The sequence below is a fragment of the Emys orbicularis genome, chromosome 3 (assembly GCF_028017835.1).
Source record: "Emys orbicularis isolate rEmyOrb1 chromosome 3, rEmyOrb1.hap1, whole genome shotgun sequence".
Taxonomy (NCBI): domain Eukaryota; kingdom Metazoa; phylum Chordata; order Testudines; family Emydidae; genus Emys; species Emys orbicularis.
Window position 1 is genome coordinate 87,994,123 of NC_088685.1, and position 27,948 is coordinate 88,022,070.

The 27,948-nt window shown below is 44.3% G+C and overlaps 1 protein-coding gene across 1 annotated transcript in view; it reads right to left on the reverse strand.

Annotated features, from left to right (window-relative positions):
- The window catches only part of REV3L (REV3 like, DNA directed polymerase zeta catalytic subunit), a 263,253-nt gene that overhangs the window by 14,785 nt on the left and 220,520 nt on the right, over positions 1-27,948 (reverse strand). The window contains exons 25-31 of the mRNA XM_065401417.1: positions 25,648-25,854; positions 23,503-23,612; positions 20,118-20,232; positions 13,340-13,477; positions 11,370-11,560; positions 10,074-10,320; positions 7,020-7,229 (exon numbers count right to left, since the gene is read on the reverse strand). Of these exons, the coding sequence (XP_065257489.1) occupies positions 7,020-7,229; positions 10,074-10,320; positions 11,370-11,560; positions 13,340-13,477; positions 20,118-20,232; positions 23,503-23,612; positions 25,648-25,854 (1,218 nt within the window). The remainder of the gene's footprint in view (positions 1-7,019; positions 7,230-10,073; positions 10,321-11,369; positions 11,561-13,339; positions 13,478-20,117; positions 20,233-23,502; positions 23,613-25,647; positions 25,855-27,948) is intronic.

A 27,948-nucleotide genomic window follows, 5' to 3' on the forward strand; every position in this document is an offset into this window, starting at 1 on the left:
AGGTTGCTGGAGGGCACGTTCCGTGGCCACCTGAACCACCAAGGAATTTGGAGGAAGGTGGGACAAGAAGAAGTCCATACCCTTGGCTGGCACAAAGTGTCTACACTCAGTCTGTTTTGGACTGGGGGGGTGCAGGAGGCTGGAGTGTGCCAAACTGCTTGTGCCAGGTGGAGGATGGCACCGTGTATTGGCAAGGCGATGCGGGAGGGTCCAGGGGGCTGCAGAATGACCAAGAACTGATCGTGGGGGTCCTGTACATCTTCCACAGGGAGGTTGAGGGCAGTGGCCATGTGGTAGACAAGGTCCTGGTCTGGGCATGGTCGTCCAGAGGGGAAAGGGAAGGTGGGATGTACGCATCATCACGTGATGAAGAAGTGCCAGCAAGGACCAAGGGAATCAACGGTGCCAGCGGTACGGAGGGTGCTGGGAGAGCTGAAGCGTCGCGGAGATCCTCACAGACAGAGGGTGGATCGACGGGAGGTGAAGACTGGTGGTGGTGTGGGCGTCAAGAGAGTCTTCGGCTGCAGTACAGGTCCCAGTGTACCAGTATGGCCAAGTGTAGGGGTTGCCAGGCATTGGCAGTCCCAGCAGGTAGGCAAGCCACGGATTGGCCACTGGGCCATAGTGAGACAGATAGGGTTGGCAGCGGGGATCTGGGCTGTAGGAGCAGGCTGGTGAGAAGGCTGGGTCCTGTTTGGAGGACCAGTCAGACTTTGAAAATGGATCTGGTAGGGGTGGGACTGCCAGTGCCATCAGAGCCATCAGTGTGGGGTGGAACAATGGAGGGTGGTCCACAAGCAGGAGAGGTTCCACGGCCGGAGATGGAGGACTGAGAACCTGTGGTGCAGAGAGCTGAGGGGAGCCAGCGAAAGGCAGCAGTAATTCGACTGTTGGTGTTGGGGGGAAAGTGTCCCGGAGTACGCGGGACCAGGTGGTCCCAGTGGTGTGGACGGCACTGGAGGTGACAGCGGCTGGGCGGAAACCGTGGCCAGTGCTGTTGCAGCTCGATGTTTGGATTTATGCTCTGAACAAGGCTTCTTCAGAGCAGAAGCCTCAGAGTCAATGCGCGACTTCTCACCCAACTTGGTGCAGCTCGGGAAAGGCCAGGAGAATCACCCACCGTTGGTGCCAGTCTGCTTTCCAATGGATCTGCCAGTGCCAGATCCGAAGGGGTACGTGGCCACATCGCTTCTTCCATGAGGAACTTAGCGAGACGAAGCTCCCGAGCCTGGGACAGAAAAGATCGGCAGATGGAGCAGCGAGCGGTAATATGGGCTTCGCCCAAGCAGTAAAGGCAGCATTGGTGTTCGTCGCTTACAAAGGAGTGAGGGCATGAAACAGTACTTAAAACCAGCTTGCCTGGGCATAGTTCCTGGCTGGGGGAGAGAGTCCCACAAGGGAACAAGTCCAAAGGGTAACATCTATCTAAAAAACGGACAACTAACTACAACTATGAAAAAGAACTATGTACAAGGCAAAAAGGCGAAAAACACGGTACTTCTAGCAAGATAGGAGCACCGAGGAACAGGGGTTCCGACTCTGGCCATGTGGCACTAAGAAGGAACTGGAGCAGCCTTGACCCATGCAGCCTCTTAAAGCTTCGGACACACCACGTGGCTGACGGACGATACATAGGTGGGACAATGGACACTACTACGAACAGTTCCGGCTCTGGTGCATAGCACGCATGTGCACCCACGTTTGGAATCCACATGGGACCATCACTCGAAGAAGGAGGTGTTTCTTCTTCCTCAGTTGGCTCTTGCTCCTCTGTAAGGTCCTCTGTGGAGCAGGACCCAAAGGCAGCGGTTGTTGCTCCTCACATGCCCTTATGAGATAGGATCCTGTAGAACTGTTTGCCATAAAAGACCCATGGGTTTCAATAAGCCCAATGATGGGCATAAGTGAAGGGGACAGGATCCCAAGGTCCTTGCCATGGTTGCCAGGTGTCTTTTCTGCTGGGATTTTCCTCTTCAGGATGTCCTTCAAGGAAGGGAGGCTGGAAGGTGGAGGAATCTTGTACAAACACCTTGGAAACCTCCCATATCTACTGGAGGAGCAAGTGGTGCTGGTACCGTGGTCAAGTCAGCACCAGGGCCCAAAAGGCATCTTGTAATTGCATCAGTACCAGAGGTCGGTAGTTGGATGGCTGGTAGGCTGAAGGATATTGCATTGGTACTGGTTAGAAATGTCTCTCTGTACCCTCAAAGAGTTTGTGTGGGGCTAATGACAGTGTTGGTATTGGAGGACAAGTCACCTCTGAAGATGGTAGGCTCAGAGGGTAAGCAAGCTCTAGGAAGTGAGCTGGTACCAGCAGAGTGTGTCCCTCAGTACCCCTCAGTAACGGTGATTCAGGGTCCCTCAAGGTCCTCATGGAACAGAGCCTGGACAGTACTGGTGACCCTGGGTAGGGACCTTCAAATGGCAGTATGTCAGGTAGTACTGGAGATGGTACTGAAGTGTGATCGGTGTGCTCTTCATGTTTGGCTACAGAAGACAGTACCAACGACAATTTCGGGTTGGCTCTGGAGTCCTTGTGTATTGAAGGGACTAGGTCTGGGGTCCGTGCCACTCTATATCATTTACCTAATGTCTTCTCAGTATGTGGTGGATGTGATAAATGAAGCGGGGGGGGGGGGGGCTAGCTCCCTTTTATGGACACTGACAGTGAGTGTGACAGAATGTACTCATGTGTCCACGCTAATGTTCCCTCACTTTTTTTCCATCCATGTGCGGAATTAATTTTGTTATGTGCACCGAGGTATGTGCGGATGTGCACCACCAGTAGAAACAAAAAACCTAGATATTATATTTTTAAAAACTTAAATAGGGATAATTACTCCAGCCAGGACAGGTTAGGCATTTTAGAACTCACTACTCAAAGAATTAAATTTAAGTATAAGAGAAATAAAAATTATGAAATGCATAGACCAGTCAAAACACTAAAATAACACACTTTGAAAGAATAAAATTACAGAGAATATATGTGCATTGCAGGAAGTAACAACAATAATACAAGTATGTGTTGGAAGGTGAGTGTGACACAGAGAATATGTGTGTGTGTGTGTGTGTGTGTTTGACACAGTATGTGTGTGACAGTGTTTGTGTGTGCGTACGTGACTGTGTGGGACACAGAGACAGTGTGTGACAGAGACTGTGTGTGTATGTGTGTGTGAGATCAGGTACAGGGACGGGGGGTGGGATTTGAACACCCTGACATCAGCACCCTCCTCCCCCCACCCCCCGCACAGCCAGCAGGGTGGTCCCGGGAGCCACTGCAGGATGGTGCAACATGGGGGGAGGGGCACCTGAACACATGCTGCTGGCTGTGCGCGCTCTCCTAATCAGCTGGGCGGCAACTTACAGGGCACATGGGTCCACACCCCACACACTATTGTGATAATCTGTGTACAAAGTATGCTTTGTGAGGTATCATTTGAACACTCATAATTTGCTGGTCATTATTGTCCTAATAAAATATGTGTGGCAACATTGCATATGAAGTTATAAGATTCCACTGAATTGTGTTATTAACACATGTTCCAAACTGAGGTTGACAAAGAGGTCTGTCTCAAAGAAAGGAGGCTGGAAGGTGGAGAAATTTTGTACAAATACCTTGGAAACCTCCCATATCTACTGGAGGAGCAAGTGGTGCTGGTACCGTGGTCTCTGTGTGTGCTCTGCTTAATTTGAATGTAAGCTGTAAACAGAGTCATCAAGTAAGAAGGGAAACAAAGGACGTTTAAACAGGTAAGGAAAAAGCAGCAGGGAACATCCTTCCATATAGACCCTGTCTCCTGAATCTCAGATGAAAGTATTTTTCAAGAGGAGGACTGACACTATAAAAAGGAGGTACAAACACACAAAGACACCCCCCCTCTCTCTCCGTGCCCATCATGTTCACAGCCCCCAAAGGAAGCATTTGTTGAACTTTGGGAGAAGGGGTCCTGACCTAAGAAGTCTGGTCAGTCAGACTGCTGAAAGCATATGGTGAGAAACTTTACTTGAATCTGATAGAGTTTGTTAAGTTAGGCACCAGTAGCATTTTACCTTTATTTTCTTGTAACCATTTCTGACTTTTATGTCTCATTACTTGTATTAATTAAAATCTCTCATAAACTTGTTTGATCTAATCCAATGTGTTTAAATTGAAGTGTCTGGGAAAGTCCATTTGGGGTGGTAAGCAGTGTGCATATTATTTCTATTCAATTAACAACAGATTTTATATAAAGTTGCATTGGCCAGAAGGGCTGGACATACATTTCTGGGGAAAAAGCTAAGACTGGGAGTGTGTCGGGGTCACCTGGCTGTATAACGAAGGCTGGTCATAGCTAAGATGTGGCTGGCCGGCTGCAGCCGACACACAGACCTAGCAGGGAGTGACTTGCATGCTGGAGGCGGTTTGTGAGCAGTCCTGGCTGGAGAGAGGGCAGGAGTGACACAACTACTCTTTAGTAGGACTGCAGCCTGGTATGTCACAGCATGGTCGTCTTAGCCAGTGCTGTGGTCTCCATATCAGTGGGGATGGGAGCCTCAGCGGTACCTTTATGAGGATGCGTTTCTCTTCTTTCATCCCATTCTGGAGAAAGAGGTCGTTTCTTCTTTGAGGGCCTCAATCGGGGTAGTCAATAGGCAGACCGCGGGCCAAATCTGGAACGCCAGATGCTTTTGAGCAGGCCCTGAAATCTTTTTATTTACTTATCATTATTCTTATTTTTTTATTATTATTATTTTCTCTGGAGTCTGGTCTTTGACCAAGAAATCTGGACTTTGACCAAAAAATAACTGTATAACCCCTGGCCTAGATGATTCTGGAAGTCCCCCAATGTCTTTGCTTACTGTCACAGCGGAAACAGTTGTTGGGGCTCTCTGAGCAGCCGGATCCAAAGGACAGGGAGGTAAATCGGATCCTGCAGCTCTCAGAGATCACTGCATCCACAGGAGTTTAGTCTGTCCTGCCTCAATTTCTTAGATCTGCTTTTAAAACCTGAGCAGATCTTACATTGGAGGGGATGAGTCTCTCTCCCAGGAAGCGGAGGCAGCTTGAATGACTGTCACTGGGGGGGAAAGACTTATGGCAGATCTGGCAGGGTTTGAAGCCCAGGGTGTTATACATAACCTGTTCCTGAGGCTGTGGATCAAGGCCCAAGAAAACAAAAGGGCCCAGAGCAGGCAAAGGAAAAAAGGGAACTGCCCCCCTCCCCCAAACACAAACTGTGCTAAGTAACACACAAAAAACCCAACCAAAAACCAAAAAAAACAACCCCCCCCCAAACAAACAAAACACACCCCTCCCCCCAAACCCCCCCCCCCCAACAAATAAGCAAGATAGGTAGCAAGCTGCACCGCTAGCTGTTGGACACTGTGATGCTCCATCTCAAGCTGCAGGTGGTGGGTCTGCCCCTCCCTATATACTCTGTTACCAGGGCATAAAGTGTCTAGGGCACAGGCATGGACCCATGGACACTGCTGCTGAAAATCTCCAATTAAGAGTGCCTGAGTGTGTGCACATCCAGGCCTGGAGCACCCATGGAGACACTACTAGACGAAGTGGGTTTTACATTGCTTTCTGAAAGCTCTTGAGATTTGTGATCATTCTGGGAATGAGCTGCACATTCCTGGGCTAGTCTCTGAGGAAGCTCTGCCTCCCGCCCACAAACCTAATTAGATTAGAAGTCCCGTTGTTCCAGTCAAGTAATGATCACACAGGGTGAAATGGCCCAGAGGGAGTTTGAGTGAATCCCATAGTGAGCTTTGATGATGACTGAATCTTGACTTTGAACAAGCTTTCCTTGGGAACTCAGGGAAGACAATGTAGCACTGGGGTGATGCGTTCTTGGCAGCATGTGCTGTTGGGTATGCAGGTTGCTGAATGCTAAACCAATCAGAGCTTAAACAGTCAGCAATTATATTGATCTCTGATCCCAACCCTAGGGGATGCTAACAGTCGGACTCCCTCTTCACCCATTCTGTGCCCTTTGATCTATGGCAAAGATCCTGATGACACAGGGCAGCAACAGTAGAGTTGATTTTGTAACGGACACTGCTGCTGCTGACAAGCCAGGCTGCTGCTGCCACCACACATGTATTTCATTATCCCTATTTGAAACAGAAACATAGCTGTTCTATTATAAAACCATAACTCGTTAACAAACAGCTCAGGGACTCCAAACCATTCTCAAATATATAATTCCCCCATTACAACTCTGTGCACTGCTCCTAAATCCCAGTGCCAGAATGTATCAATAAATATTTAAATTACATTCTGTATTGCTTTGATAAGTTAGACAGACTGGAACTACCTGCTTTGCTGACTGTACCTACAAACTGAATGTTTAGTTTCATCCAAGAACCTTTACCTTGAGATTTAAATCAAGCAACAGTCTCATTGGGATATAGGAGCTTTTTGTGACACCTTCCCATTATTTCTAAATAGGAAGATGATGATTAGTGCCCCCCACAGATTTACTTAGCCCCTTCCCATATCCCTGTCAGCCTCAGGTATGTATTGTTTTTCTGACACACAAACAATTCTTGTTGCTATTTGAAGTAAAACTGGAAATTAATCAGTTATTTTGGTACAAAATGCCTGTGTTTTGGATGGGTCTCCATAACTTTTGCCATTTTCACCACAAAAAAAATTCTAACATTCATGGTCTTTTGCTAAGAAGAATGGAGATGAAAGACAAACATCTTCTTATTCTAAGCATTTTTTTTCAGTGTTGTGCAATGCCAGGTGACTATAGTGCCAGATACTATATAAAAATATTAGACAAAGATACAAATATAGGAAGATAGCACCCGGTATGATGCAGCTGGACTGTGCTTTCTGTTTCAATTTAGTTTCAGAACTACTGAGTATTTTAATATTAAAGGGCACCCACTAAAATGTTGCCCTGTGATGATCTTTACCCTCAGGGAAAAAGTTCAGCCACTTTTTAAGTTAATTCTGCGTCTCTGTATTGTGGGCAGCTGACTAAATGGTCAATGACAAAATACTGTGTCTGCTTTATTCCTACCTTGACCAGTTGTTCCTGCTTACGCTCCAACTCTCGGATTTCTTGACTGAGAATCACCGCCACATGCTGTGGCTGGCTTCTGCATTTACTACAGATCCCATGCTGTGTCAGTTCATCACACACAGGACAGTGTAAGGTAGTGAAATACTGGGAGATTGTGCCTTTTCGGCCTTCCAGCTCGGTGCGGGCAGTGGAGGCAGCTCTCTGGATCTATAAAAAAATTTGAGAGAGGAGGAACTCTTAAGTCTGCTGCTATATTTATGCCTGAGTCATTCATCAGATTTTTAAGGTGTATAAATTTAACAGGATCTGCAGAGCTTGGGCTCATGTGTTAGTTATTATCAAGAACGAAGTCTCTTCATCTGAAGTATATGACTTATGTCTAAGTGCTTCAATATGTGGTAAGCTACATATACAGAGACCACCCATACACTCTGAGCTGTTTCACAGCCAAGCTCAGCATGAGGCAACAGCAGAAAGAATCAGTAACAGAATTACATGCTAGACATATTCCTAGACAGGAGGAACTCATCTTGCCAACCTACAGTCACAAATCGGTTTAGCTGGTATCTTGAAAAGGTTTTTCTTAGGTGCTGGTCTAACTCATTTCTGAGTGCGCCCATGGTTGCAGTTTCAATTGTTCTCATTTCACATATTAGAGACAGGGAAATTTTAGGCCCCAAATGTAACACACTGAACAGAAGTTAACAGTTTTTTTCCTCTTCGGAGTTCCACCTCTCTTCCACCAAGTTTAGTTTCCAAGTACTAATGCAATTCCCTGTCTCACACTTTTCATGTCCATTCACTGGTGATTTTAGCCCAAACACCTAGGGATACATTAAGAAGAAAAAAGGCTCTAGGATCCACCAAAATGTCAGGTTTACTCTTAAATATTAGGGTTGCCGTCCAATTCCTGGCAGAGTCTTCCACCTAGCCCTCTTCCCCATGCCCTGGACAGACTTTTCCTCCTACTCTAGCCCTGACCCCAGACAGACTTTTATTGAGCTTGGCCCTCGCCTCCTCCCCTCACTGCATACACATACCTCTCCCCTCTCAGGGTACTTCACCCAGCTCCACTGCCTTGAAGAAAGTAAGCACTCTGCATACAAGGCTCACCGGCACTGCCTCTGCCTCCTCTCATCTAAATGCTGCCACAAAACTTTTCTTGAGCTTTTAATCCATCACTATGGAGATAGGGAGTTCTTGAGAGCTGTATTGTCCAGTATTCAATAGGGTGGGATACGGGGAGGTAGCGTGTACAGGTGATTCTTGTAGTGAGTGTACCAAAAAGCCAGAAGGGAACATTGTCTACCACATGGTAGGAAAGACTAGAACATATTGAAAAAACAAGGGGAATGTTGAGGTTTCTGGTCATGGCAGGGTCTGATCTCTGGGCAGGGCCGGCTCCAGGCACCAGCTGAGCAAGCTGGTGCTTGGGGCGGCAGATTGTTGGAGGCGGCATAATGCCCAATCCCAGGGCGGCACGGCCGCTTTTTTTTGTTTTGTTTTGTTCTTGTTCCGCTCCGACCTCCCTGTAGGGGGCGGGCGCGGAGAACCAGAGCGCCCTGCAGGGCAGTCCTCTTCCTTCCCTCCCCGCCGACCGGAGCGGAGCCCTCGCGGCAGGCGGCGGGAGGGGCCGCGTGGCAGCGCCCCTGCTGTAGCCCTGGCCGCCCCCTTCTCTCTCTCTCCCGCCCGCTCCCTCCCTCTTCCCCCCCCCAGCCGGTCCCCCTGCACCCGTGCTCCGTTTTTGTTTTTTTTTGCTTTGCCGTTCTGGCTGCCCGTTTTTTTTTTTCTTGGGGCGGCCAAAAAGCCAGAGCCGGCCCTGTCTCTGGGGTACACAACAAAGGTGTAAAATGCACCAGGTTCCACAAAGGGGTGAAGAGCAGCCAGTTGTTATAAGAATGAAGAACCTCCCCACTACCCAGAGAGAGCACCAGGAAAGGGACAAGTTTCCCAGGGACTTGGCACTGTGGAGCCACAAGTTCTACTGGAGCAATCTCTTGAAGGTACACCTCTGACCCGATATAACACGAATTTGGATATAGCGCGGTAAAGCAGTGCTCTGGGAGGGCGGGGCTGCGCACTCCAGCGGATCAAAGCAAGTTTGATATAATGCGGTTTCACCTATAACACGGTAAGATTTTTTGGCTCCCGAGGACAGCATTATATCGGGGTAGAGGTGTATTAGCTTGTGTGACTCTCACAGTGGATTGATCTGGACATGGGAAAGAAGCAGAAGTGAAAGTACAGCTTGTATGGACATTATTAGCATAAAAACAAAACTCCTGACATTTTTAATAATGATCCTATTGAGTGACAATTAAACAATACAACACATTACGGTGGGGTGCTGGTCTCTCCATAGTTAAGGGTAAAGCTAACTTTTTGAATAAGCACAATTTTTTACCCTCCTTATCCTCAGCAAAAACAAAACAATCCACCCAACATTTCCCTTACTACATCTCAACCCAGGGTAGATTTTCCCCCCTGAATATTCCTGGGCAAATCACAGAGTTTCAGAGACATCAGGGTTTAAAATTTCCTGTCATTCACTTTTTAAATATTTTCCTGCTATTTTTGGTGCATCATCTCTCCTAAACATATTGATGTAGAAATATAAGCTTTCCTTTTCCAAGAGAGCCAGATAAGTACATGGACCTTTCATAGGGTTTGAGTGGATGCATGCAGGCATTAGAGAGAAAATTAAAGGATGAATGCAAATGCAAAACCAGATCCATATCCAGATATGTTAACAAAGAACACATGTAGTATATACTTAGATTCTTTGGAATTAATTTTGGAAGAGACCAGGAAACACAGCTGATGATATGGATAGGACCAACCTTGAATATAAGAGCTGCAACGGAAACTAATTTTACTAAGCGAAAGAACTGCAGAGGGTTTAGTGATTTAATTTATACACTCAGGCACCAAATTATTACCTTGTAAAATAAATCACCCCTGCAGTTACCTCACATAGAGCTCTTTGTTTAAGAAAGAGTAATCAAATTCAAGTACCACCCAGATACACTGAGTATTATCTGACACACTTACTCTTGGCAATTCATGATACCAGCTGAAAACATCTATGCCAATTAGCGAGAAAATTCTAGCCAGGGGTGGAAGAATTTGTTTGGTGATGTAGTACGTGGCATTCAACCTCAGGTTGGTATCTTGTAGGACCTCAATGGGCCGCCTCACCAGTTGTATAAGAGGCAATCCTGGCATGCCATACACAATGACATAGGGTACTCTTTCCCCAACTCGAGGCTCAGAACGACGGTCATATGCAAGCATCCTCCTGTTTAAAAAAAAAAAAAAAGTCTTCACAATGTATCTTAAAATTAAATACTAGCAAGTGAAACAAATAGGTATTTAAATCAGGGCATCCAAACTTGACCCAACTGAAGGTCATATCGACAGCTCTCCCAAAGTCTGAGTTCTGCCCCTAACAAGCATAAAAAGGAGCACGCTGCAAGCTGTCTTGACCTTTAAGACAGAGGTATGTTCCACATGGAATACAGGTCGTAGCAAACTATGCTCCATCTTGATCCAAACAGCCCAGCCTCCAGAAGTAACAGGAGGGTGGCCACAGGTCATATTTGGTTTACAGGTCACCTTTTGACTACCCCTAAGTTAAAGGAACACTTTATAAAAGAGCAGCCACTACATTAAAATGAGCACAAATGACCAGAGTGCAAAGGACTTTATATTCTTGAGCTAAGAGCACGGTTTGTTTTTTGGTATCCATTTTAATTTACTAGGAAAAATATGGCCATAAGTTTAAGAAATTTTGTACTGAATATAAGGAAAAATTCAAGTGATTGGCAAAATATGTTGAACCGATTCATATGCAGCTGACCTTTTATTGTCAAAAAATCAGTATGGTGAAGTACACGCTAAAAACAAGTGGGATTGCTGTTTAATATCACAAACTATGGCAGAAGAGAGGCTTAATAGTATTAAAATGAGAGAATTCACTAGCAACATTTTTTCTACAAAATTAATCTACTGCCAGTGAGAGGCACCAAATGACCTCCGAGATTGAAGTCCTTTATACACAGAACAGTCAGTAACAGCATAGGTTTCACTACACTGCCTTGACAGTAGGTCGTTCTTGACCTTGAGTGATAATCTCTAGTAGTAAGGAAGAAACTGGGTTTCCATGATTATTCAATCCTTGATCTCTCTCTTTGGAGATACCCAACTAGGGCTAGTACTAATTGCTATGGTCGTCTGTGATGTAGACATACGCTGTCTGAGAAGTGGGCTGAGAACCAGATGCACAAAAGATGAAGGAAACAGGTGTCTGATAAATCTACAATTAGCACTTTTAGGCTTCTCATTTACCTTGTGATTTCTAGGGCTGGTACACAGGCTCCAGGTCTGTAAGTGGAACTCCCTCTGTATTCCTTTGCAAAGATGAAATCTTGCATGCTGGCTTTGCCGTCTAGTAATTTCATGCATTGATTCTGAACATACTGTTTGATCTGACTTATGTCACGTGTTTCAAATAGCAGCTTGATAGAACGCTCAAGTATCTTCAAAACAAAAGGAGAGATGTGAAAAATCTGTATTTTTTCGTTCAACATTAGTAAAAGGAATTTAAGTTATATAAAGAAATATTTTATAATATATCAGGGGTAGGCAACCTAGGGCACGTGTGCCAAAGGTGGCACGTGAGCTGATTTTCAGTGGCACTCACACTGCCCGGGTCCTGGCCACCAGTCCGGGGGGGTCTCTGCCTTTTAATTTAATTTTAAATGAAGCTTCTTAAACATTTTAAAAACCTTATTTACTTCACATACAACAATAGTTTAGTTATATATTATAGACTTATAGAAAGAGACCTAAAAACATTGAAATGTATTACTGGCACGCAAAACCTTAAATTAGAGTGAATAAATGAAGACTTGGCACACCACTTCTGAAAGGTTGCTGACCCCTGTAATATATATTCAGTATCAATTCAAAAACATACATTTGTTTAAAAAAAGTACCAATTTTTGTTTTTCTCTAAGATACCCCTGAGTATCTTCCATCTCTTTATTTGTATTTTACAAAGCAAAGAAAACCTTAAAAAGAGCACTGTATATGGAATTTATATGGCAAATGCCACTACACTATATAGAAAGATTTTTCTTAATTTTGAAATAGAATATTACGTATGACACCTTTCAGTATCCTCCTCCACTCTTCAAAGGTGCTAAATAAATGCACCATACGAAAAGCTGCTTCTCAATTTATTTGAGGTTAACAATATTTTCCATACTACTTGTTCCTTTCTCGCAACACATATTTTTCTAATTAAACAATTATCCATCACTTACAGAGTCATCAGCAAGGAGTATGTTGTGGGAACAGAACATAAAAAATAACTGATGTTTTGGCGTTCAGCAAAAGTAGGTCAGCAGAAAGATTAACAAAAATGTTCACAGGCTGCTAGACAATATTACAAGTATTCTGTTGGAAGTGGCTACATAAAACAATTGTTTCCATTCTAGTACCCCATTTTTAGTCATTCAACTCTTTGGCATTTTCACCTTTCAGGCTCACATTTTCCATGCCTTGTCTCTGCCTGAAGGTGGTTTTTTTCCCAACAGTTGAAGAGGTTTTGAGTATGGATAGAGTGAAAAAGATATTCTCCCACTTTAAAAATACTCTTGCCACCTTTTTCTGAGTAGTTCTACAGAAAAAACAGCTTGGGTTAAAAGATAAAATATGGCACGGAAATAGCCCTTACTGAGGAGGGTGCTTTTAAAAAAAAAAACAAATTCAGAATAGACAACTAAGAAAGGACACCCTCAGCATGAACTCTTGGCTAAACTAGCTGTGTAGTGAGAAGTGTGGTAGAATAGCTACTATTTGGCAGGGACACCAGAGGGTGGTAGAATCCCTCATGAACACCTTGAAAGGTGCAAAGCATTTGAGAGAGGCTCCTGATCACCTTGGAAGGGGAGAAGTTCCAAGGACAGCCTTCTGCAGACATTGTAAGGACCTGAGGGAAGGATCATATGTGCTCTAATGAGTTAATGCAATAAGAAGTTTTGCATAGTGTAAGGTGCTAAAGGACTGGATGCTGGTTTGGTGGGATGTTGCAGTGTCCTGTAATACCATGTAGCAGTCCTCAGTTCAGTTCAGAAATCCAGGTCTTGCACTACTCGTGCCAGAAACAATGGAGAAAACCCCGAAGAACAAAGACAGATCTTGTCTCCAGAGTTAGAATTTTTATGGGGGCATGTATTGAAATGATTTTTAAGCACTGCAATGGCACAACATACTGTATTTGTAAAACTTGAAAGAATCTGTGTGTATTTTACCTTGGAAACAGCAGGACAAGAATCTCTTCGAACTGTCTCTATGCCTTTTGCATCAAATACTGGGTCCTTTTGATCCAGTGCTTCATACATGTATCCCACATACCTCTTCTTGGTTTGCAAGACACAAGGCAAATACACCTGTAGGGTTAAAAACATGTAGCCTCTTTATACTGTTATTCATTGGCAGCATAACAGGATTACATGTTTAGAGGTTTTTCTAAGGAAATGTTAATTTTGACTTTTTTACCTTTTGTTTCCTCACAAACACAAATAAAAAGTAAGTTAAAGGAACATTAAAGGTCCACAGGAAAAGCGTAGGTTCAGACTGTCATTCCACACTTAACTAACCTTATACTCTATCTATATATTGCCACATGTGATATGCAAACTGAGGATCCTGTAATATTCAGGCACACAAAGTCACATACAGTCTAACAGTGACAGCCATCACTCTGAATTCTTTTGCCATTCTAAGTCATAAAGAAAGGTTACTTACCTTACAGTAACTTAAGTTCTTTGAGATGTGTTGTACTTATGCGTATTCCATTGTGGGGTGCTGAGACTGGAAGATTTTTCATTAGCAGTATCTTTTGGTCTGTGCTTGTGCCCTACACCTTCTCATGCCCGACACCAAGGGCATAAGGGGAAGCGCAGACTGACCGACTGACTCTCCAGTTCTTCTCTACTGTAAATCACCTTAGGAAAGGGGCCGTAGGAGAGGGGAAGAAGGGTGGGTAGTGAAATACACATAGGAACCACACATCTCAGAAGAACTCCAGGTACTCTACAAGGTAAGTTATCTTCCTTTCTTCTTCAAGTGATGTGTATTCCACTGTGGGTAACTCACAAGCAGTACTCACAGAGGAGGAGAGTGCACAGGCTGCATGGATGCTGTATTGAAGGATGCATCTGCTGAAGAACCTGGTACGAGGGCGAAAAGTCTAGTAAAGCTATCCATAGAACCCCACACTGCAGCTCTACAGATCTCCAGGAGGTGAACAGCCTGAATAAAAGCCACCGAGATAGCTTCTGCTCTGGTCAAGTGGGCCTTCACACCTTGAGGGACAGAGTTTATGTAAGCTCACAGTAAAGTGGGATGCAACCCGAAATCCATTGAGAAAGTTTCTGTGAAAAGATTGCTTTCCCCTTCATCCACTCAGCAATGTAAAGGAATAGTCTAGGAGATTTCCCAAAGGGTTTTGTCCCTGCAGGTAGAAAGGTAAGTTAAGGCTTGATGGATATCCAGAAAATGGAGCTTCCTGTCTTCTCTGGTGATGTAAGGCTTTAGGTAGAAAAAAGGTACATATCTGATCTGATTAAAGTGGAATTCTGAGGGAAACTTTGGAATGAACTTGGGGTGTAACCTCCAAAAAACCTTATTCTTATGGAAGACCACGTAGGGAAGGTCTGCCATAAGGGCCTCAAACTCACCTACTCTTCTGGCAGAGGTGACTGCTGTCATGAAGGCACCTTCATAAACAGATGAAGAAGGGAGCATGAGGCTAGAGCAGGGGTTCTCAAACTTCACTGCTCTGTGATCCCCTTCTGACAAGAAAAATTACTACACGAGCCCAGGAGGAGGTACTGAAGGCCGAGTCCACCTGATTCCCACTGACCCGGGTGGGGGAGCCAAAGCCAAAGCCTGAGCTCCACTGCCCTGGGCGGGGTAGGTGTCAAAGCTGAAGGCCAAGGGCTTCAGCCCCAGCCAGGGGGCCTGTAACCTGAGCCCCGCTGCCCTGGGCTGAATCCCTCAGGCTTCAGCCCCGGGTGGTGGGGCTCGGGCTTCAACCCTGTGCCCCAGTAAGTCTAAGCCAGCCCTGGCTACTCCATTAAAATGGACCCACAGTTGGAGAACCGCTTGGCTAGAGGTTTGAATGGAGTATTCACGAGTGCTGACAATACTAGACGGAGATCCCAAGTTGGCATTGGTTTTAGTACCAGAAGAAACATTCTGTCAAGGCCTTTCAAAAATCTCACAGTTGTAGGGTGGGTGAAGAGCACAGTTTCCCACTGGAGGATGGAAGGCATTAACTGCTGCCAAATGTACACACAGCAAGCTGAGAGATAGACTCAACTTCTTTAGAGAAAGGAGTAGTCCAAGAGGGTAGAGATTCTCATGAATCTTCTAAAGGTATCTAATGACATTGGCACCAAAGGAAAATCCACTTAATAGCATAACATTCCCTCATAGAGATTTTCCTGCTAAAACTGAGGATGGAGTGTATCATCTACAAACATGTCCTCTCTAAACTTGTCATACATCCAAATACCAAACAGGGAAAGGTATGCTGGGTTGGGATTGGTGGTCTTATATTGTCCTGAGTCAGTAAGTTCAGATGCTGGATGCATGGATGTGAGGCCATCTGCACAATGCTTGTGAACCAAAACCAAAACTACTTCTGCCACCAGGGTAACTGACATTTTGTCCTGCTTGATTTTCCTCATGGTAAGAAGGGAATCGGTAGGGAAGCATACATTAGGGGCTCTGACCACTATACTAGGAATGGGTCCCCGAGCTGCTTGGGAACAGTAGTTTAGGTATTTCTTGTTCTCTTGGGACATGAAGAAATCCCCACTGCTGGAAAATACAATGTAACACCAAGTCGTGATGTTTCTACTCATGGTCTCTGTAGAAGTGCTACTGAGGCTGTCCACCAAGGTGTGCATTGCTCCTGCGAGATGCACTGCCAAGAGGGTGATCTGGTGTTGCATACACTAATTCCAGAGTCTGATCGCCTCTGTGCAAAGAAGCAGACTTTGATACTCCCAGTTTGTAGATGTAGTATACTGTAGTCAAATTGTCTGACATAACCTGAATGTGTAGCCATGTGATTTAGTAGGACCACACTGTTGTCTGAGGGCTCAATCAAAGACCTCTGATGAGGTCCCTCAGAGCTTGGAATCTGTGGAGTAAGTATGCTTTGGCTGTAATTGAATCCAAAGTTACTCCAATAAAGATTATAGTTTGCATGGGTACTAACGTGGACTTTTCTAGGTTTACTTGGAGTCCTAAGGATTGAAGGAGGATGAGAGGGAAAGGACCACTGACTGTCCTTGTATGACCGACATATGTGCAGCTAGTTATCAAAGTAGGGAAATACTGGGGTGCCATGGTGACACAGGTATGCCACCACCATGGATGGCACCTTTGTGAAAACCCTTGGGGCTGTCAAGAGACCGAAGGGAAGCACTTTGCATTGATAATTGGTCTAGGTCCACTGTAAAGTGCAGGAATCTCCTGTTCGCTGGGTGAATGTCTATGTGGAAATAGGCATCTTTCAAATCAAGAGCTGCAAACCAGTCATCTTTGTTTAGACAGGGGATTATTGAGGCCAGGGTGATCATCCTGAATGGCATATGAAGATATTCAATTGTCTGAGATCCAGACTGGGTTTCCAGCCTCCCTTCTTTTTAGGGATGAAGAAATATCTTGAATAAAAGCCCACCCCGCTCTACTATAGTGAGAGTAGGGAGTCTGCACCTCCTGTCTGAGAGTCCCTCGTGACATGGGTCCTTCAAGAGGGACAGGGGGATGTTTTTTTTTTTAAAGGGATGTACAGAAATTCTATTGTATAGCCAGTGTTGACCATCTCTGGTACCCATCTGTTCGATGTGATATGATGCCACACTGGGGAGAAACGGGCCAGATGGCCACCAATGGTGTTGGGGGAACTGGTTGGCAGCTCTCGAAGGTCCCATCAAAAATGTCTTTGTGGGAGCCTGGGACTGGGAAGAGAACAATGGAGGGATGTTCTGTCTGTTGCACTACACTCTCTGGCATTTCCTGGCTGTTCCACTACACCAGGCTCATAGGCCGTCTGGTGGTAATAGGGTTGAGGAGCAAGATGTTGTTTGCATGGAGGCAGTTTGGAGTATTTTCTCTGAGGTGCTGGAGTGTATATATCTAAGTGGAGGGTTGCACAAGAGTCCTTACGGGTATGCAGTGACTCATCCATTTTGTCACTGAACAGGTTGTTGCCCTCTAAGAGGAGGTTCTCCACAGGAGCTTGAACTTCCTTTGGAAACCCAGAGGATTGAAGCCATGAAGCTTGTCTTGTGATGATCAGAGTTGCCATGGAATGAGGAACTGTGTCCTCGACTGAAGCTTGCAGGGATGATCTATCTATCAGCTTACCCTAGTTGATGATGGCCTGGAATTATGGTCTAAATTCCTGGGGTAGTTTGTCATTGAATACAGAAAAATTATAATGAATAAAATCATACGTGGAAACGTACGCTAGCTGAGATGAAATTCTTTCTTCTGAAGAGGTCCATCTTTTAGTGTCCTTGTCAGAGGGAGTAGACCTGGGCTGGTGCAGTCTGTTATGTTCAGTGATGGCCTGACATACTAGGGAGTTCAGGGGACAAAAACAAGTATTCTACCCCTTTAGACAGGACAAAGTACTTCTTCCCCATCCTTTTTAGAATGGGGAGCAAAAGTAGGTATGGGATGCCAGATTATTTTGACCAGCACTAATATGACCTCATTGATTGGAAGTGCCACCTTGCTAGGACCTGCAGTCAGGAGGATATTCAGCAACTTGTGAATGATGTATTGAACTTCCTCCAGGGGAAACTTCACTGCATCCGTGATTTTCCTCAGGAGGTCCTGAAACGGTTTATAGTCTTTGGATGGCGATGGTGAGGCCACTGCTACTGCATTGTCAGGAGATGAGGACAAAAGTGCTGCAGAAGCGAGTAGGTCCATTTGCTCAGGTTGTTCTTCTGCCTCATAGTGCTCTTAAGAGGGCTGGGGGTTCTCTTCTATGAGGTAACCTCTGTCTGAACTCCTTCTCTGATCCCCTGAAATTGGGAGGTCTCAAATACAGATCCCGGGAACCCCAATAGGGCCAGCGAGAGGGATCATATGGATAAGGAGGTGATCCCCAGGGGGAAGCGTACTGTTGGTCCTGAGCCAGGCAGTGTGTTCTATGGGAGTAAGACAACGCCTAGGAAACTCTGGAACCCTTGTCGGGGCTGATCTCATGTCATGGTATGGTCAGTGAAACAACTGACTTCAGTCTCATCCTCACTGGAGGAGTATGAGTCCTCAGATTCCACAGGCCTTGTAACTCTAGGCTGATCGACCGTACTGGTGAATGACGAACTGACACCGCAGGCACCACTATTAGTCACCTTATCAGTGAGTATTGGTGACGGTGGGTCAGAATACATAGCCAGATTGTTGAGGATAGAACACCATTGTTGAGGATAGAACACCGAGCCATAGAGGATGGAGAGGGGGAGGGGATTCTGCCTTTTGGCAGAGCCAACAGTGCCAATTTAGGTCACACGATGAGCGTTGGTACCACTGAATCCTTTTCCTTGCTGATGGACTCTACCGTTGGTTCAGTTGATGACTGCTCCCTTCTTTGCCTTGCTAGTGATAGGGCTGGGCCAGCTCCTTTGGTGATCGGTGGTTTTGGAACACTCTTGGCTCCCCATAGCCAAGTTGGATCAGTGCTCCCCATGAGCTCCTGACATATCCATACTGGAGCATGGAGTCTCATCAGATTTGGAGGACATAAGGGAGAAAGTCCTCTTCTTAGATAAGGACTAGAGAGAGGATTTCTCTCACTTTTCATGTGATTGCTTGCTCTTACCCTCCTCCTATCTGCTCTGCCTGCTAGAGTCCTTATAGCTCTGCCCTCTGATGTTCCAGAGCTAGGGAGCACTGTGCTTGGTGGGGCACTTCTCGGCACCTCTGGCCGATGTACAGGGGGTCATCAGACCCTGGGTCGGACTAGGGCCTCATCCAGCACTCCATCAGATATCTTCTGAGCTGGAACTCACAAGAGTGCTGGGTTTGGAGCCGAAAGGAACAACAAATATTGCACTTGGAGGGAATGTGTGACTACCGAAGCAGTATAAGCAAATGTCATGGAAGTCACTCGCTGAGAACAACGGGGGGCAGGCTGCACAGGGCTTGAAGTGGGGATCTTGGGCATTCTAAGTACCCCCAAATGATAGAGGAAGCCCCATACTAACTATCTACAAAAGGTCAACTACAGAAAAAAACCTGAATTTGAGGCAGGAACGCTACCAAATCCCTGTGGTGTCCACAGCTTTGCTCTGAGACTAGGGTGGTAGAAAGGAACTGGAGAGGCGATTGGCCCATGCTTTCCCTTATGTCCTCAGTTTGGAGCACAAGAAGGTGCAGGGCACAGGCATGGACAAACAGACACTGCTAATGAAAAGATCTTCCAGTTTCAGTTGCAAGGACCACGTGCGCACCCCACAGTGGACTACATATAGGGACCATCACTTGAAGAACCACCAGACTCTCAATATTGTTTTATTGAATTGTGCTGCCTCTCCCTCTCTAAAAATAAATTAGTTTAAAATACTAAATGAAAAGACAATCTCAACAATATAGTGGCCCTTGAACTGATTTAACCCTTACCATTCACCATGTCAATACAAGTGAAGGAGACACATTTATGAAAACAACAAACTTCTACTAAAGACAGTCTCCACTGCTCTTTTGGACGTGCAATAATATTAGAATTATTTTCATTCACACTGCGTTCAGGAACCTGTTCTCTGTGGGTGATTGGGATCAATATGTCTACATTTTCTCTGCAGACTTCCTCTGACAACTGCAGGACAACAAAATGCAGCTGAAAGGACTGCTGGCCGTACACTCAAAGAAACACCCACGATTCTGTTAAGTCACTGATCAAAATCGAAACCTTATTGAACAGCTGACCCACTAACGTGTTTAAAGAGATAACATTTTCTATCCAGACATTTGGGGTAAAGTGTATTTTCTTTTTACCTTTTCAAATTTCAGTTTTACTGGTTTTGGGTTGGTAGCTGTTACAGCTTCAGCAATTTCTTGGCCAATCTTGAAAGACTGCTCCTTAGTGGCTCCTTTCAACAGTACAAACATGCTAAAAAGATAAAAGTAGAAATAGGAAATAAGGACACCATTACTTCAATATATATCCTGGAATGGGTTTACAAGCTATAATACATTTGCCAGTATCTTGACTGGGAAACAGGGACATATGTGGTTGACAAAATTCATTGAGATTGTCCACCAGCCTACTCACTGACACATCCTCGACTTCTCACAGCAACCTTCCCCTCCAGCTTTCTTTACAGTACTTCATTTTCTTGCCTACCTACCCCCCCCCCCCCCCCCCGGTGGTCTATGCATCCCAGTTCTTCCACTGACATTTCTGGGTCCAAGACATGCAACCCAGCCCCAAGTCCCATGACATCAGGGACACAAGATTCTATGCTGTATCTGGGATCTGAAAGTGCTAGGCTGTGGGCGGTTGAGCTAGAAAATTCTATATGGAGGAGGGATAAAGAATATAAATGATACTAAGCAGTTTATTCAGTATAAATTTCGTAGAGAAGTGGCTGTGCAGAAGGGGTCAAATTGGAATGGCACTTGATGGCTTGGTGAGCTGGTTCTCATTTGGAGGAGGAGATTTGGTGCTCCAGAACTTCAGCTTTTTAAAAAAATATTGAATCTCTAAGTCCTTATGGCTGTGAAGATAACCAGATAAAAATCTGTACACCAAATGCAAACTGATGCAATAATATCTGCAGACAACCTGAAACAATAACTGAGCAGTGTGAATGGTCACCCTTGCTCAATCCACAATTCATGGGATCTAATTTTGGCTTCTTGTTTCAGTGGGCAGAACTTCAGAGGGAATAAAACCTTTTATCTCCATCTGACCCTTCCTATACAGATCACAAATCACCAGAATCCAGAAAAAGCAAACCATTAGGAATAGTACCAGATTACAGTTTGAATCCTACTGCCATTACAAATACACTGTTTTAAAAAAAACTACGTAAGTACAGTACTAGATAGATATGTTTGTAGCAGACATTGTCTAGAGTCACGGTAGACCTTCCATCTAAGGAGAAAGACCGTATCAAAAAGTAGTGTATGCTCTAATTACAGGAAATGTGCATACTACCTTTTGAGACCAGAATACACCAATAAATATATGCATATAATAAAGAATCCCCACAATAACAAGTTAACTCGTGTCTCACACCTGCCTACCATGGGTAAATGAAAAGGATTTTCTTCCTTGCTGACAGTGCCCCTATTTCTCATTAATTTGGAGGCAAAAAAGCACCCAAAACTTTTTATTAAAAAATAAATAAATCAGGAAAATAATAAATGTACTTTAAGTTACTCCAGACAATGGGATGGAGAACTTCACAGCCTGCTGGACCAGACCTATTTCTTACCATCACTTGCATAGTTCAAGCACCTGTGGTCAGGTCACTATGGCTAAAAGTTCGTCGAGCTTGAGAAACCCCCTAAGTCTTGAGAATAGGTAGGGTGTGCATGTCTTTACAAACACTGGATAGGTGAAACTTGCCTAAATCTGCTTAAATGCCTTTGCAAAGGGAAACACTTTTTGCAGTGGGCCTTCTATGTATAAAATTACCAATATCGACGAGAAGACATGTAGTGAAATGCATGGAAGAATTGGGATCTCTATTTCTTAGCACTGAAACCTGAACAGCTGATACCATATTACTAAAGGACTAGTCATACCACAGGGTTAAAGATAATTTTTCAATGGCTAAAGTTACTGTGATCATGAGCACTAAACAGAACAGGAGAAGATTAGACACTTTTTATGTACCAGGCTATAGTTATCTTCAGTAATTGGAAGAGTTCTCTTCTCTTGCTCATTTTCACTGTTAAAATGAACAAAGGTCCTGAGCAGAGTGTTGTCATTATTTTATATAAGAAAAGCTCCTTGTCCCACTCTCTGTAAAATTACCATAATGATCTTTGGCATGTTGAGAGGTTTAATGGTCAATTTTTCTTTATTGAAAGCCAGCCAGAAAATGTATTGCTTAATATGTGTATTAGCTAACAGGACATATCTTATTTGTATTTTTAGGACAAATTTTAGGACAATTTGCAGGACAATTAGTTATGAAGTGCAAGTTGGTTTCATTTTAAAATAGAGTGCAAATACTTCATGCAGGGCCAACATTAGACTCAGATCACAGACGCACTCACCAAAAAATCATAGAATCATAGAATATCAGGGTTGGAAGGGACCTCAGGAGGTCATCTAGTCCAACCCCCTGCTCAAAGCAGGACCAATTCCCAACTAAATCATCCCAGCCAGGGCTTTGTCAAGCCGGGCCTTAAAAACCTCCAAGGAAGGAGACTCCACCACCTCCCTAGGTAACGCATTCCAGTGCTTCACCACCCTCCTAGTGAAATAGTGTTTCCTAATATCCAACCTAGACCTCCCCCACTGCAACTTGAGACCATTGCTCTTTGTTCTGTCATCTGCCACCATTGAGAACAGCCGAGTTCCATCCTCTTTGGAACCCCCCTTCAGGTAGTTGAAGGCTGCTATCAAATCCCCCCTCATTCTTCTCTTCTGGAGACTAAACAATCCCAGTTCCCTCAGCCTCTCCTCATAAGTCTTGCGCTCCAGACCCCTAATCATTTTTGTTGCCCTCCGCTGGACTCTTTCCAATTTTTCCACATCCTTCTTGTAGTGTGGGGCCCAAAACTGGACACAGTACTCCAGATGAGGCCTCACCAATGTCGAATAAAGGGGAACGATCACCTCCCTTGATCTGCTGGCAATGCCCCTACTTATACAGCCCAAAATGCCGTTAGCCTTCTTGGCAACAAGAGCACACTGTTGACTCATATCCAGCTGGCACCTGGTTCAAAAGGGGCAGCTCTGACCTGGCCACCCCCCCATCACACCAGTTAAGAACTATATCAGCAGGGCTCTGGTCCCTTTAAGAGTGTGTACCCTTCACCCCTGCACTAACAGCAGTGGTTGGGAGTCAAACAGCAACCACCAAACAGTTTTTGAGGGACTGGTGGGATAGAAGGGGGTCTCTATCCCTATTAGCAGCAGCTTGGGAGCTGCCATGGTAGCCCAGCTGACCCTATCTGACAGCTTTGCAAAGGGGGAGAGCCAGCCCAGGCTCCATAAAGGTAACTTAACAGTCTGAACTGAAATCTGTATTGAACTGTATGTTTAATGCAACAGGCAAATATAATTTATTCAAACAGAAAAATAGATCCATGGAGACCTGCTGTAAGCTTTTGAATGCAGGTCATGGTGAGAGCCTCCTTTGTGACGTGGAAAGGAAGAAAACGATTTCACATAGCATCAGAAGCAGCAGCTATTAATTACCTGTCAGTATCGCCATATACAACCCGAGCGCCCCATTTTTTCGTATCATTCACCAGTTTTATAGCTCGCTCCAAGGTCTCTCTGGCTTTATGGACAATACTATCCCCAATCTGCAAATAAAGATACACTGAAAATCTTTCCTGCTGTGCTACTGCATTCAAAACAACCCGTGTAAATCAGCATCACTCTGAATCCATCTCTGCATTAACATCATCATGCAAAGTAAACAACTGCATTTGCTGGTTTAAAAAAAATCAACAATAGAAGGAAAATTCTGAAAACTGATTTACCGTAAACATAAATCAACAAAACAGGGAAGAATTCAGGAAAGAGCAACAGAAATGATTATGGTGGTGGAGGGATTAATTTAGAAGGAAAGATTACATCTTTAGCTTACCTAAATAAGTGAAGGGCAGTTATAACCAGCTACAGACATTTAAAAGGTTTAAGTACCAAGGAAGAGGATTGCTTAGAATGCTCTCTGAGGCTCCAGCTAGGAGTACTGGGATAAAATTGTGCTAAGGAAAATGTAGACTGGATATCAGGAAAAACCTTGCAGGAATTGCTATTCATAGTTTAATAAATCTCCCTAATGAAGTGGTGAAAGTCCCATCTCTTGAGTCATTTAAAACTAGACTATGCACCTGAGAATGTACTGTATGGAGCAAATGTGCATTAACAAAGAGATGGACATGATGACCTACAAGGTCTTTTTCTCTCTAATTTCAATTATTCATTAAAAGCAGAGGCTGCTTGGACAGACACAAACGTATCAGGTTTCAGTTTCTAATGGAAGTAAATGATGAAAACGCTACTGTTGTCAACTTCTTTCCTGTACACAGAAAATATATTCATTTTGATCACGAGGTTTCCTTTTTATTAATTAATGCTTTAAGAGTAAACCAAGTGATATATTATCTCCTTAATATTACATACCATTCTTAGCTTTGTAAGTGCACGTTGAGGAACAGTTACACTCACAAGGGTGTGATTCTAGCCCTTACTCGGCCAAAACTCCGCACTGAAATCATTTAGGAGTTTTCTTGAGTATGGGTCTTCAGGATAAGGTCCTAAATGTCTAATTAAGGTACATATGTAACTTTATTTGTAAGACATTGTGCGGTAAACAAACCAGCAGAATAAATTTCAATTTATTTTAATGAAGGCTGAAATAAGTTAACATGGAATGTACATAATTTGTTACATTATTACTTATTCAAAAATCAGGAGAAAGCACATTTGTTCCATACAGTCTACATTTTCCTTAGCACAATTTTATCCCAGTACTCCTAGCTGTAACCTCTGTGAGCATTCTAAGGCTAGGTCTACACTACAGCGGGGGTCCGACCTAAGATACGCAACTTCAGCTACGTGAATACCGTAGCTGAAGTTGCGTATTTTAGGTCGGCTTACCTAGCGGTGAGGACGCGGGAAAGTCGACCGCTGCCGCGCTGCCGCCGACTCCGCTGCCGCCTCCTGCCGAGGTGGATTTCCGGAGTCGACGGCAGAGCGATCAGGGATCGATTTTACCGCGTCTTCACTAGACGCGGTAAGCCGATCCCCGATAAACCGATTGCTACCCGCCGGATCGGCGGGTAGTGAAGACAAAGCCTAAGCAATCCTCCCCCTTCCTTGGTACTTAAACCTTTCAGTTTACTCTAGTTTTTGGATTGTACTGGTTGTTGTTTTTTTTAAAAGGACTGAAACAGCTACACTAAATTGTTTTACTTTGATGGTTGGAACTCTAGTCCAATCCATCTTTATGAAAATACTAATTCTAAGTATAACAGGAGTACTTGTGGCACCTTAGAGACTAACAAATTTATTAGAGCATAAGCTTTCGTGGGCTACAACCCACTTCTTCGGATGCATATAGAGTGAAACATATATTGAGGAGATATATATACACACATACAGAGATACACATACTTAATTCTAAGTAGTTTATCACTACAAAATGGATTTCAAAATATTAAGCTCACAACTGAAACCAAGGGTTTTTTTGGTACTTTAAGAGAAAAACCAGCATTTATGGTAGCATTTAGATTAAATGTATGTTTCAAGCAATGACATTACATTATCTCGTGCTGCTTTAACAACAGTCTCTTTCCTAAATCCCTTTTGCATTTTATCTGCATCCCTTACCTCTATACATGGCATTCTTCCAGAAAAGTTAGCAGAAGTATAACCAAATGTGACATTAGCTATCAGTTTAAGACCCAGCTGACGTGCCTCAAGCATTCGAGTGATAGCTTTGTCATGCTTGTAAGCCTTTATTGACTGCTTCACCATTATCCTGGTCTTCAAAATTTCTTCCAACATTCTTGGCAACACACCCTTTCTTACTGAAGGCTACCGAAAAAGGAATGAAGAGAAACAAAATGTTTAAAGATTTCAGAGTGGTAGCCGTATTAGTCTGTATCAGCAAAAAGAACGAGAAGTACTTGTGGCACCTTAGAGACTAACAAATTTATTTGGGCATAAGCTTTCGTGGGCTAAAACCCACTTCCTCAGATGCATGGAGTGGAAAATACAGTAGGAAGATATATATACACAGAAAACATGAAAAGATGGGGGTTGCCATACCAACTCTAAGGAGACAAATCAATTAAGGTGGGCTATTATCAGCAGGAGAAAAAAACTTTTGTATGGCAACCCCCATCTGTTCATGTTCTCTGTAATATATATATCTTCCTACTGTATTTTTCACTCCATGCATCCGAGGAAGTGGGTTTTAGCCCACGAAAGCTTATGCCCAAATAATTTTTTTAGTCTCTAAAATGTTTAAAAAAAGCCAACTGAAACAGAATGCAGGAATTAGTAGTTAGCCTTTGACATGAATATACATTAATAGGGAGGTGTTCTAGCAATCAGTACTTTGGCTGGTTTTGTCAATATACTTAATCTGAAAGGGAAGCAACGTTTGTGAGGGCAGCGTTAATGTTATTTTTTTGAATTTGCAATGGACAATGTGATATTGTGCACTTGTACATATATTTAAAAGATTGTAATAACTGGGATAGGATTGGACTATTTTACTACCTTTCTTTATTTGTTGACACATTTAAATATTCAGGATTTTTTTTAACTGTAATATTCCTTGGAATACTTACCTTTTAACTTAAAGTTTTTGTTTTACATTAAATATTTTTCTTGGTGACAAGCTGAAACAGTTTGGGGCCATGAATGTACATTAGCTATAGTCAGCTGGGTCTACACATGACATAAAATGAAAACAGTGGAATTCAAACTAATTATCTTCATCTCCAAAAGCACAGGCTTTTCTGAGCAGCAGCAGCAAAAATGGTACTCAGCTTTTGTAACTGTTGTTCTTCAAGATGTGTTGCTCATGTCCATTCCATTGTACGTGTGCGTGCGCCCATGTGCACGGTCTTCTGAGACTTTTGCCTTAGCGGTATCCGTAGGGATGGCCATGCGCCCTCTAGAGTGCTGCACTCATGGCGCGGTATATCAGGTGCCTCCATCCCTACGCCCACTCGGTTCCTTTTTGCCGACAACTCTGACAGAGGGGTAGGAGGCCGGGTAATGGAATGGACATGAGCAACACATCTAGAACAGTTACGAAAGGTGGGTAACTTTTTTCTTATTCGAGTGCTTGCTCATGTCGATTCCATTGTGGTTGACTCACAAACAGAATCCTCAGAGGTGGGCTTGGAGTTCACAGCTTTGCTGATTGGAGTATTGCTCTGCCAAAACCAGTGTCATCTTGAGCTTGCTGGGTCAGCCCATAGTGTGCAGCGAACATGTGAACGGACGACCAGGTCGCAGCCTGACAAATTTCTTGGATTGGCACCTGAACGAGGAAGGCTGTTGAGGAAGCCTTCATCCTAGTTGAGTGAGCCGTCATGACAGCTGGCGAGGGCACCTTTGCTACCTCTTAACAGTAGCGAATACAGGCCGTGATCCAGGACAAGAGTCTCTGGGCTGACTCCTGTCAATGACAGCCATGAACAACTGCGTTGACTTATGGAACAGCTTTGTTCTATCAATGTAGAAGGCCAGAGCCTGCCTGATGTCCAGCGTATGCGGCCTGCGCTCCTCATCTGTTGCATGAGGCTTCGGACATAGGACCCGTAAGTAAATATCTTGGCCTGTGTGGAAGTGGAAAATGACCTTGGGCAGAAAGGTTGGGTGCGGACACAGTTGGACTTTGTCCCATAAGAAGACTGTATAAGGTGGCTCCGACATAAGTGCCCTGATATCAGACACCCGACAGGCCGAAGTTATAGCGACCAAGAAGGCGACCTTCCAGGAGAGAACCAGAGGGAGCAGGATGCCAAGGGCTCAAAGGGGGGACCCATGAGCCTTGACAGCACAAGTTTCAGGTCCCAAGGAGAGACTGGGTCCCTGACATGTGGGTAAAGATGCTCTGGACCTTTCAGGAACTGTGCCGTCATGAGATGGCCAAAGACCGACTTGCCTTGA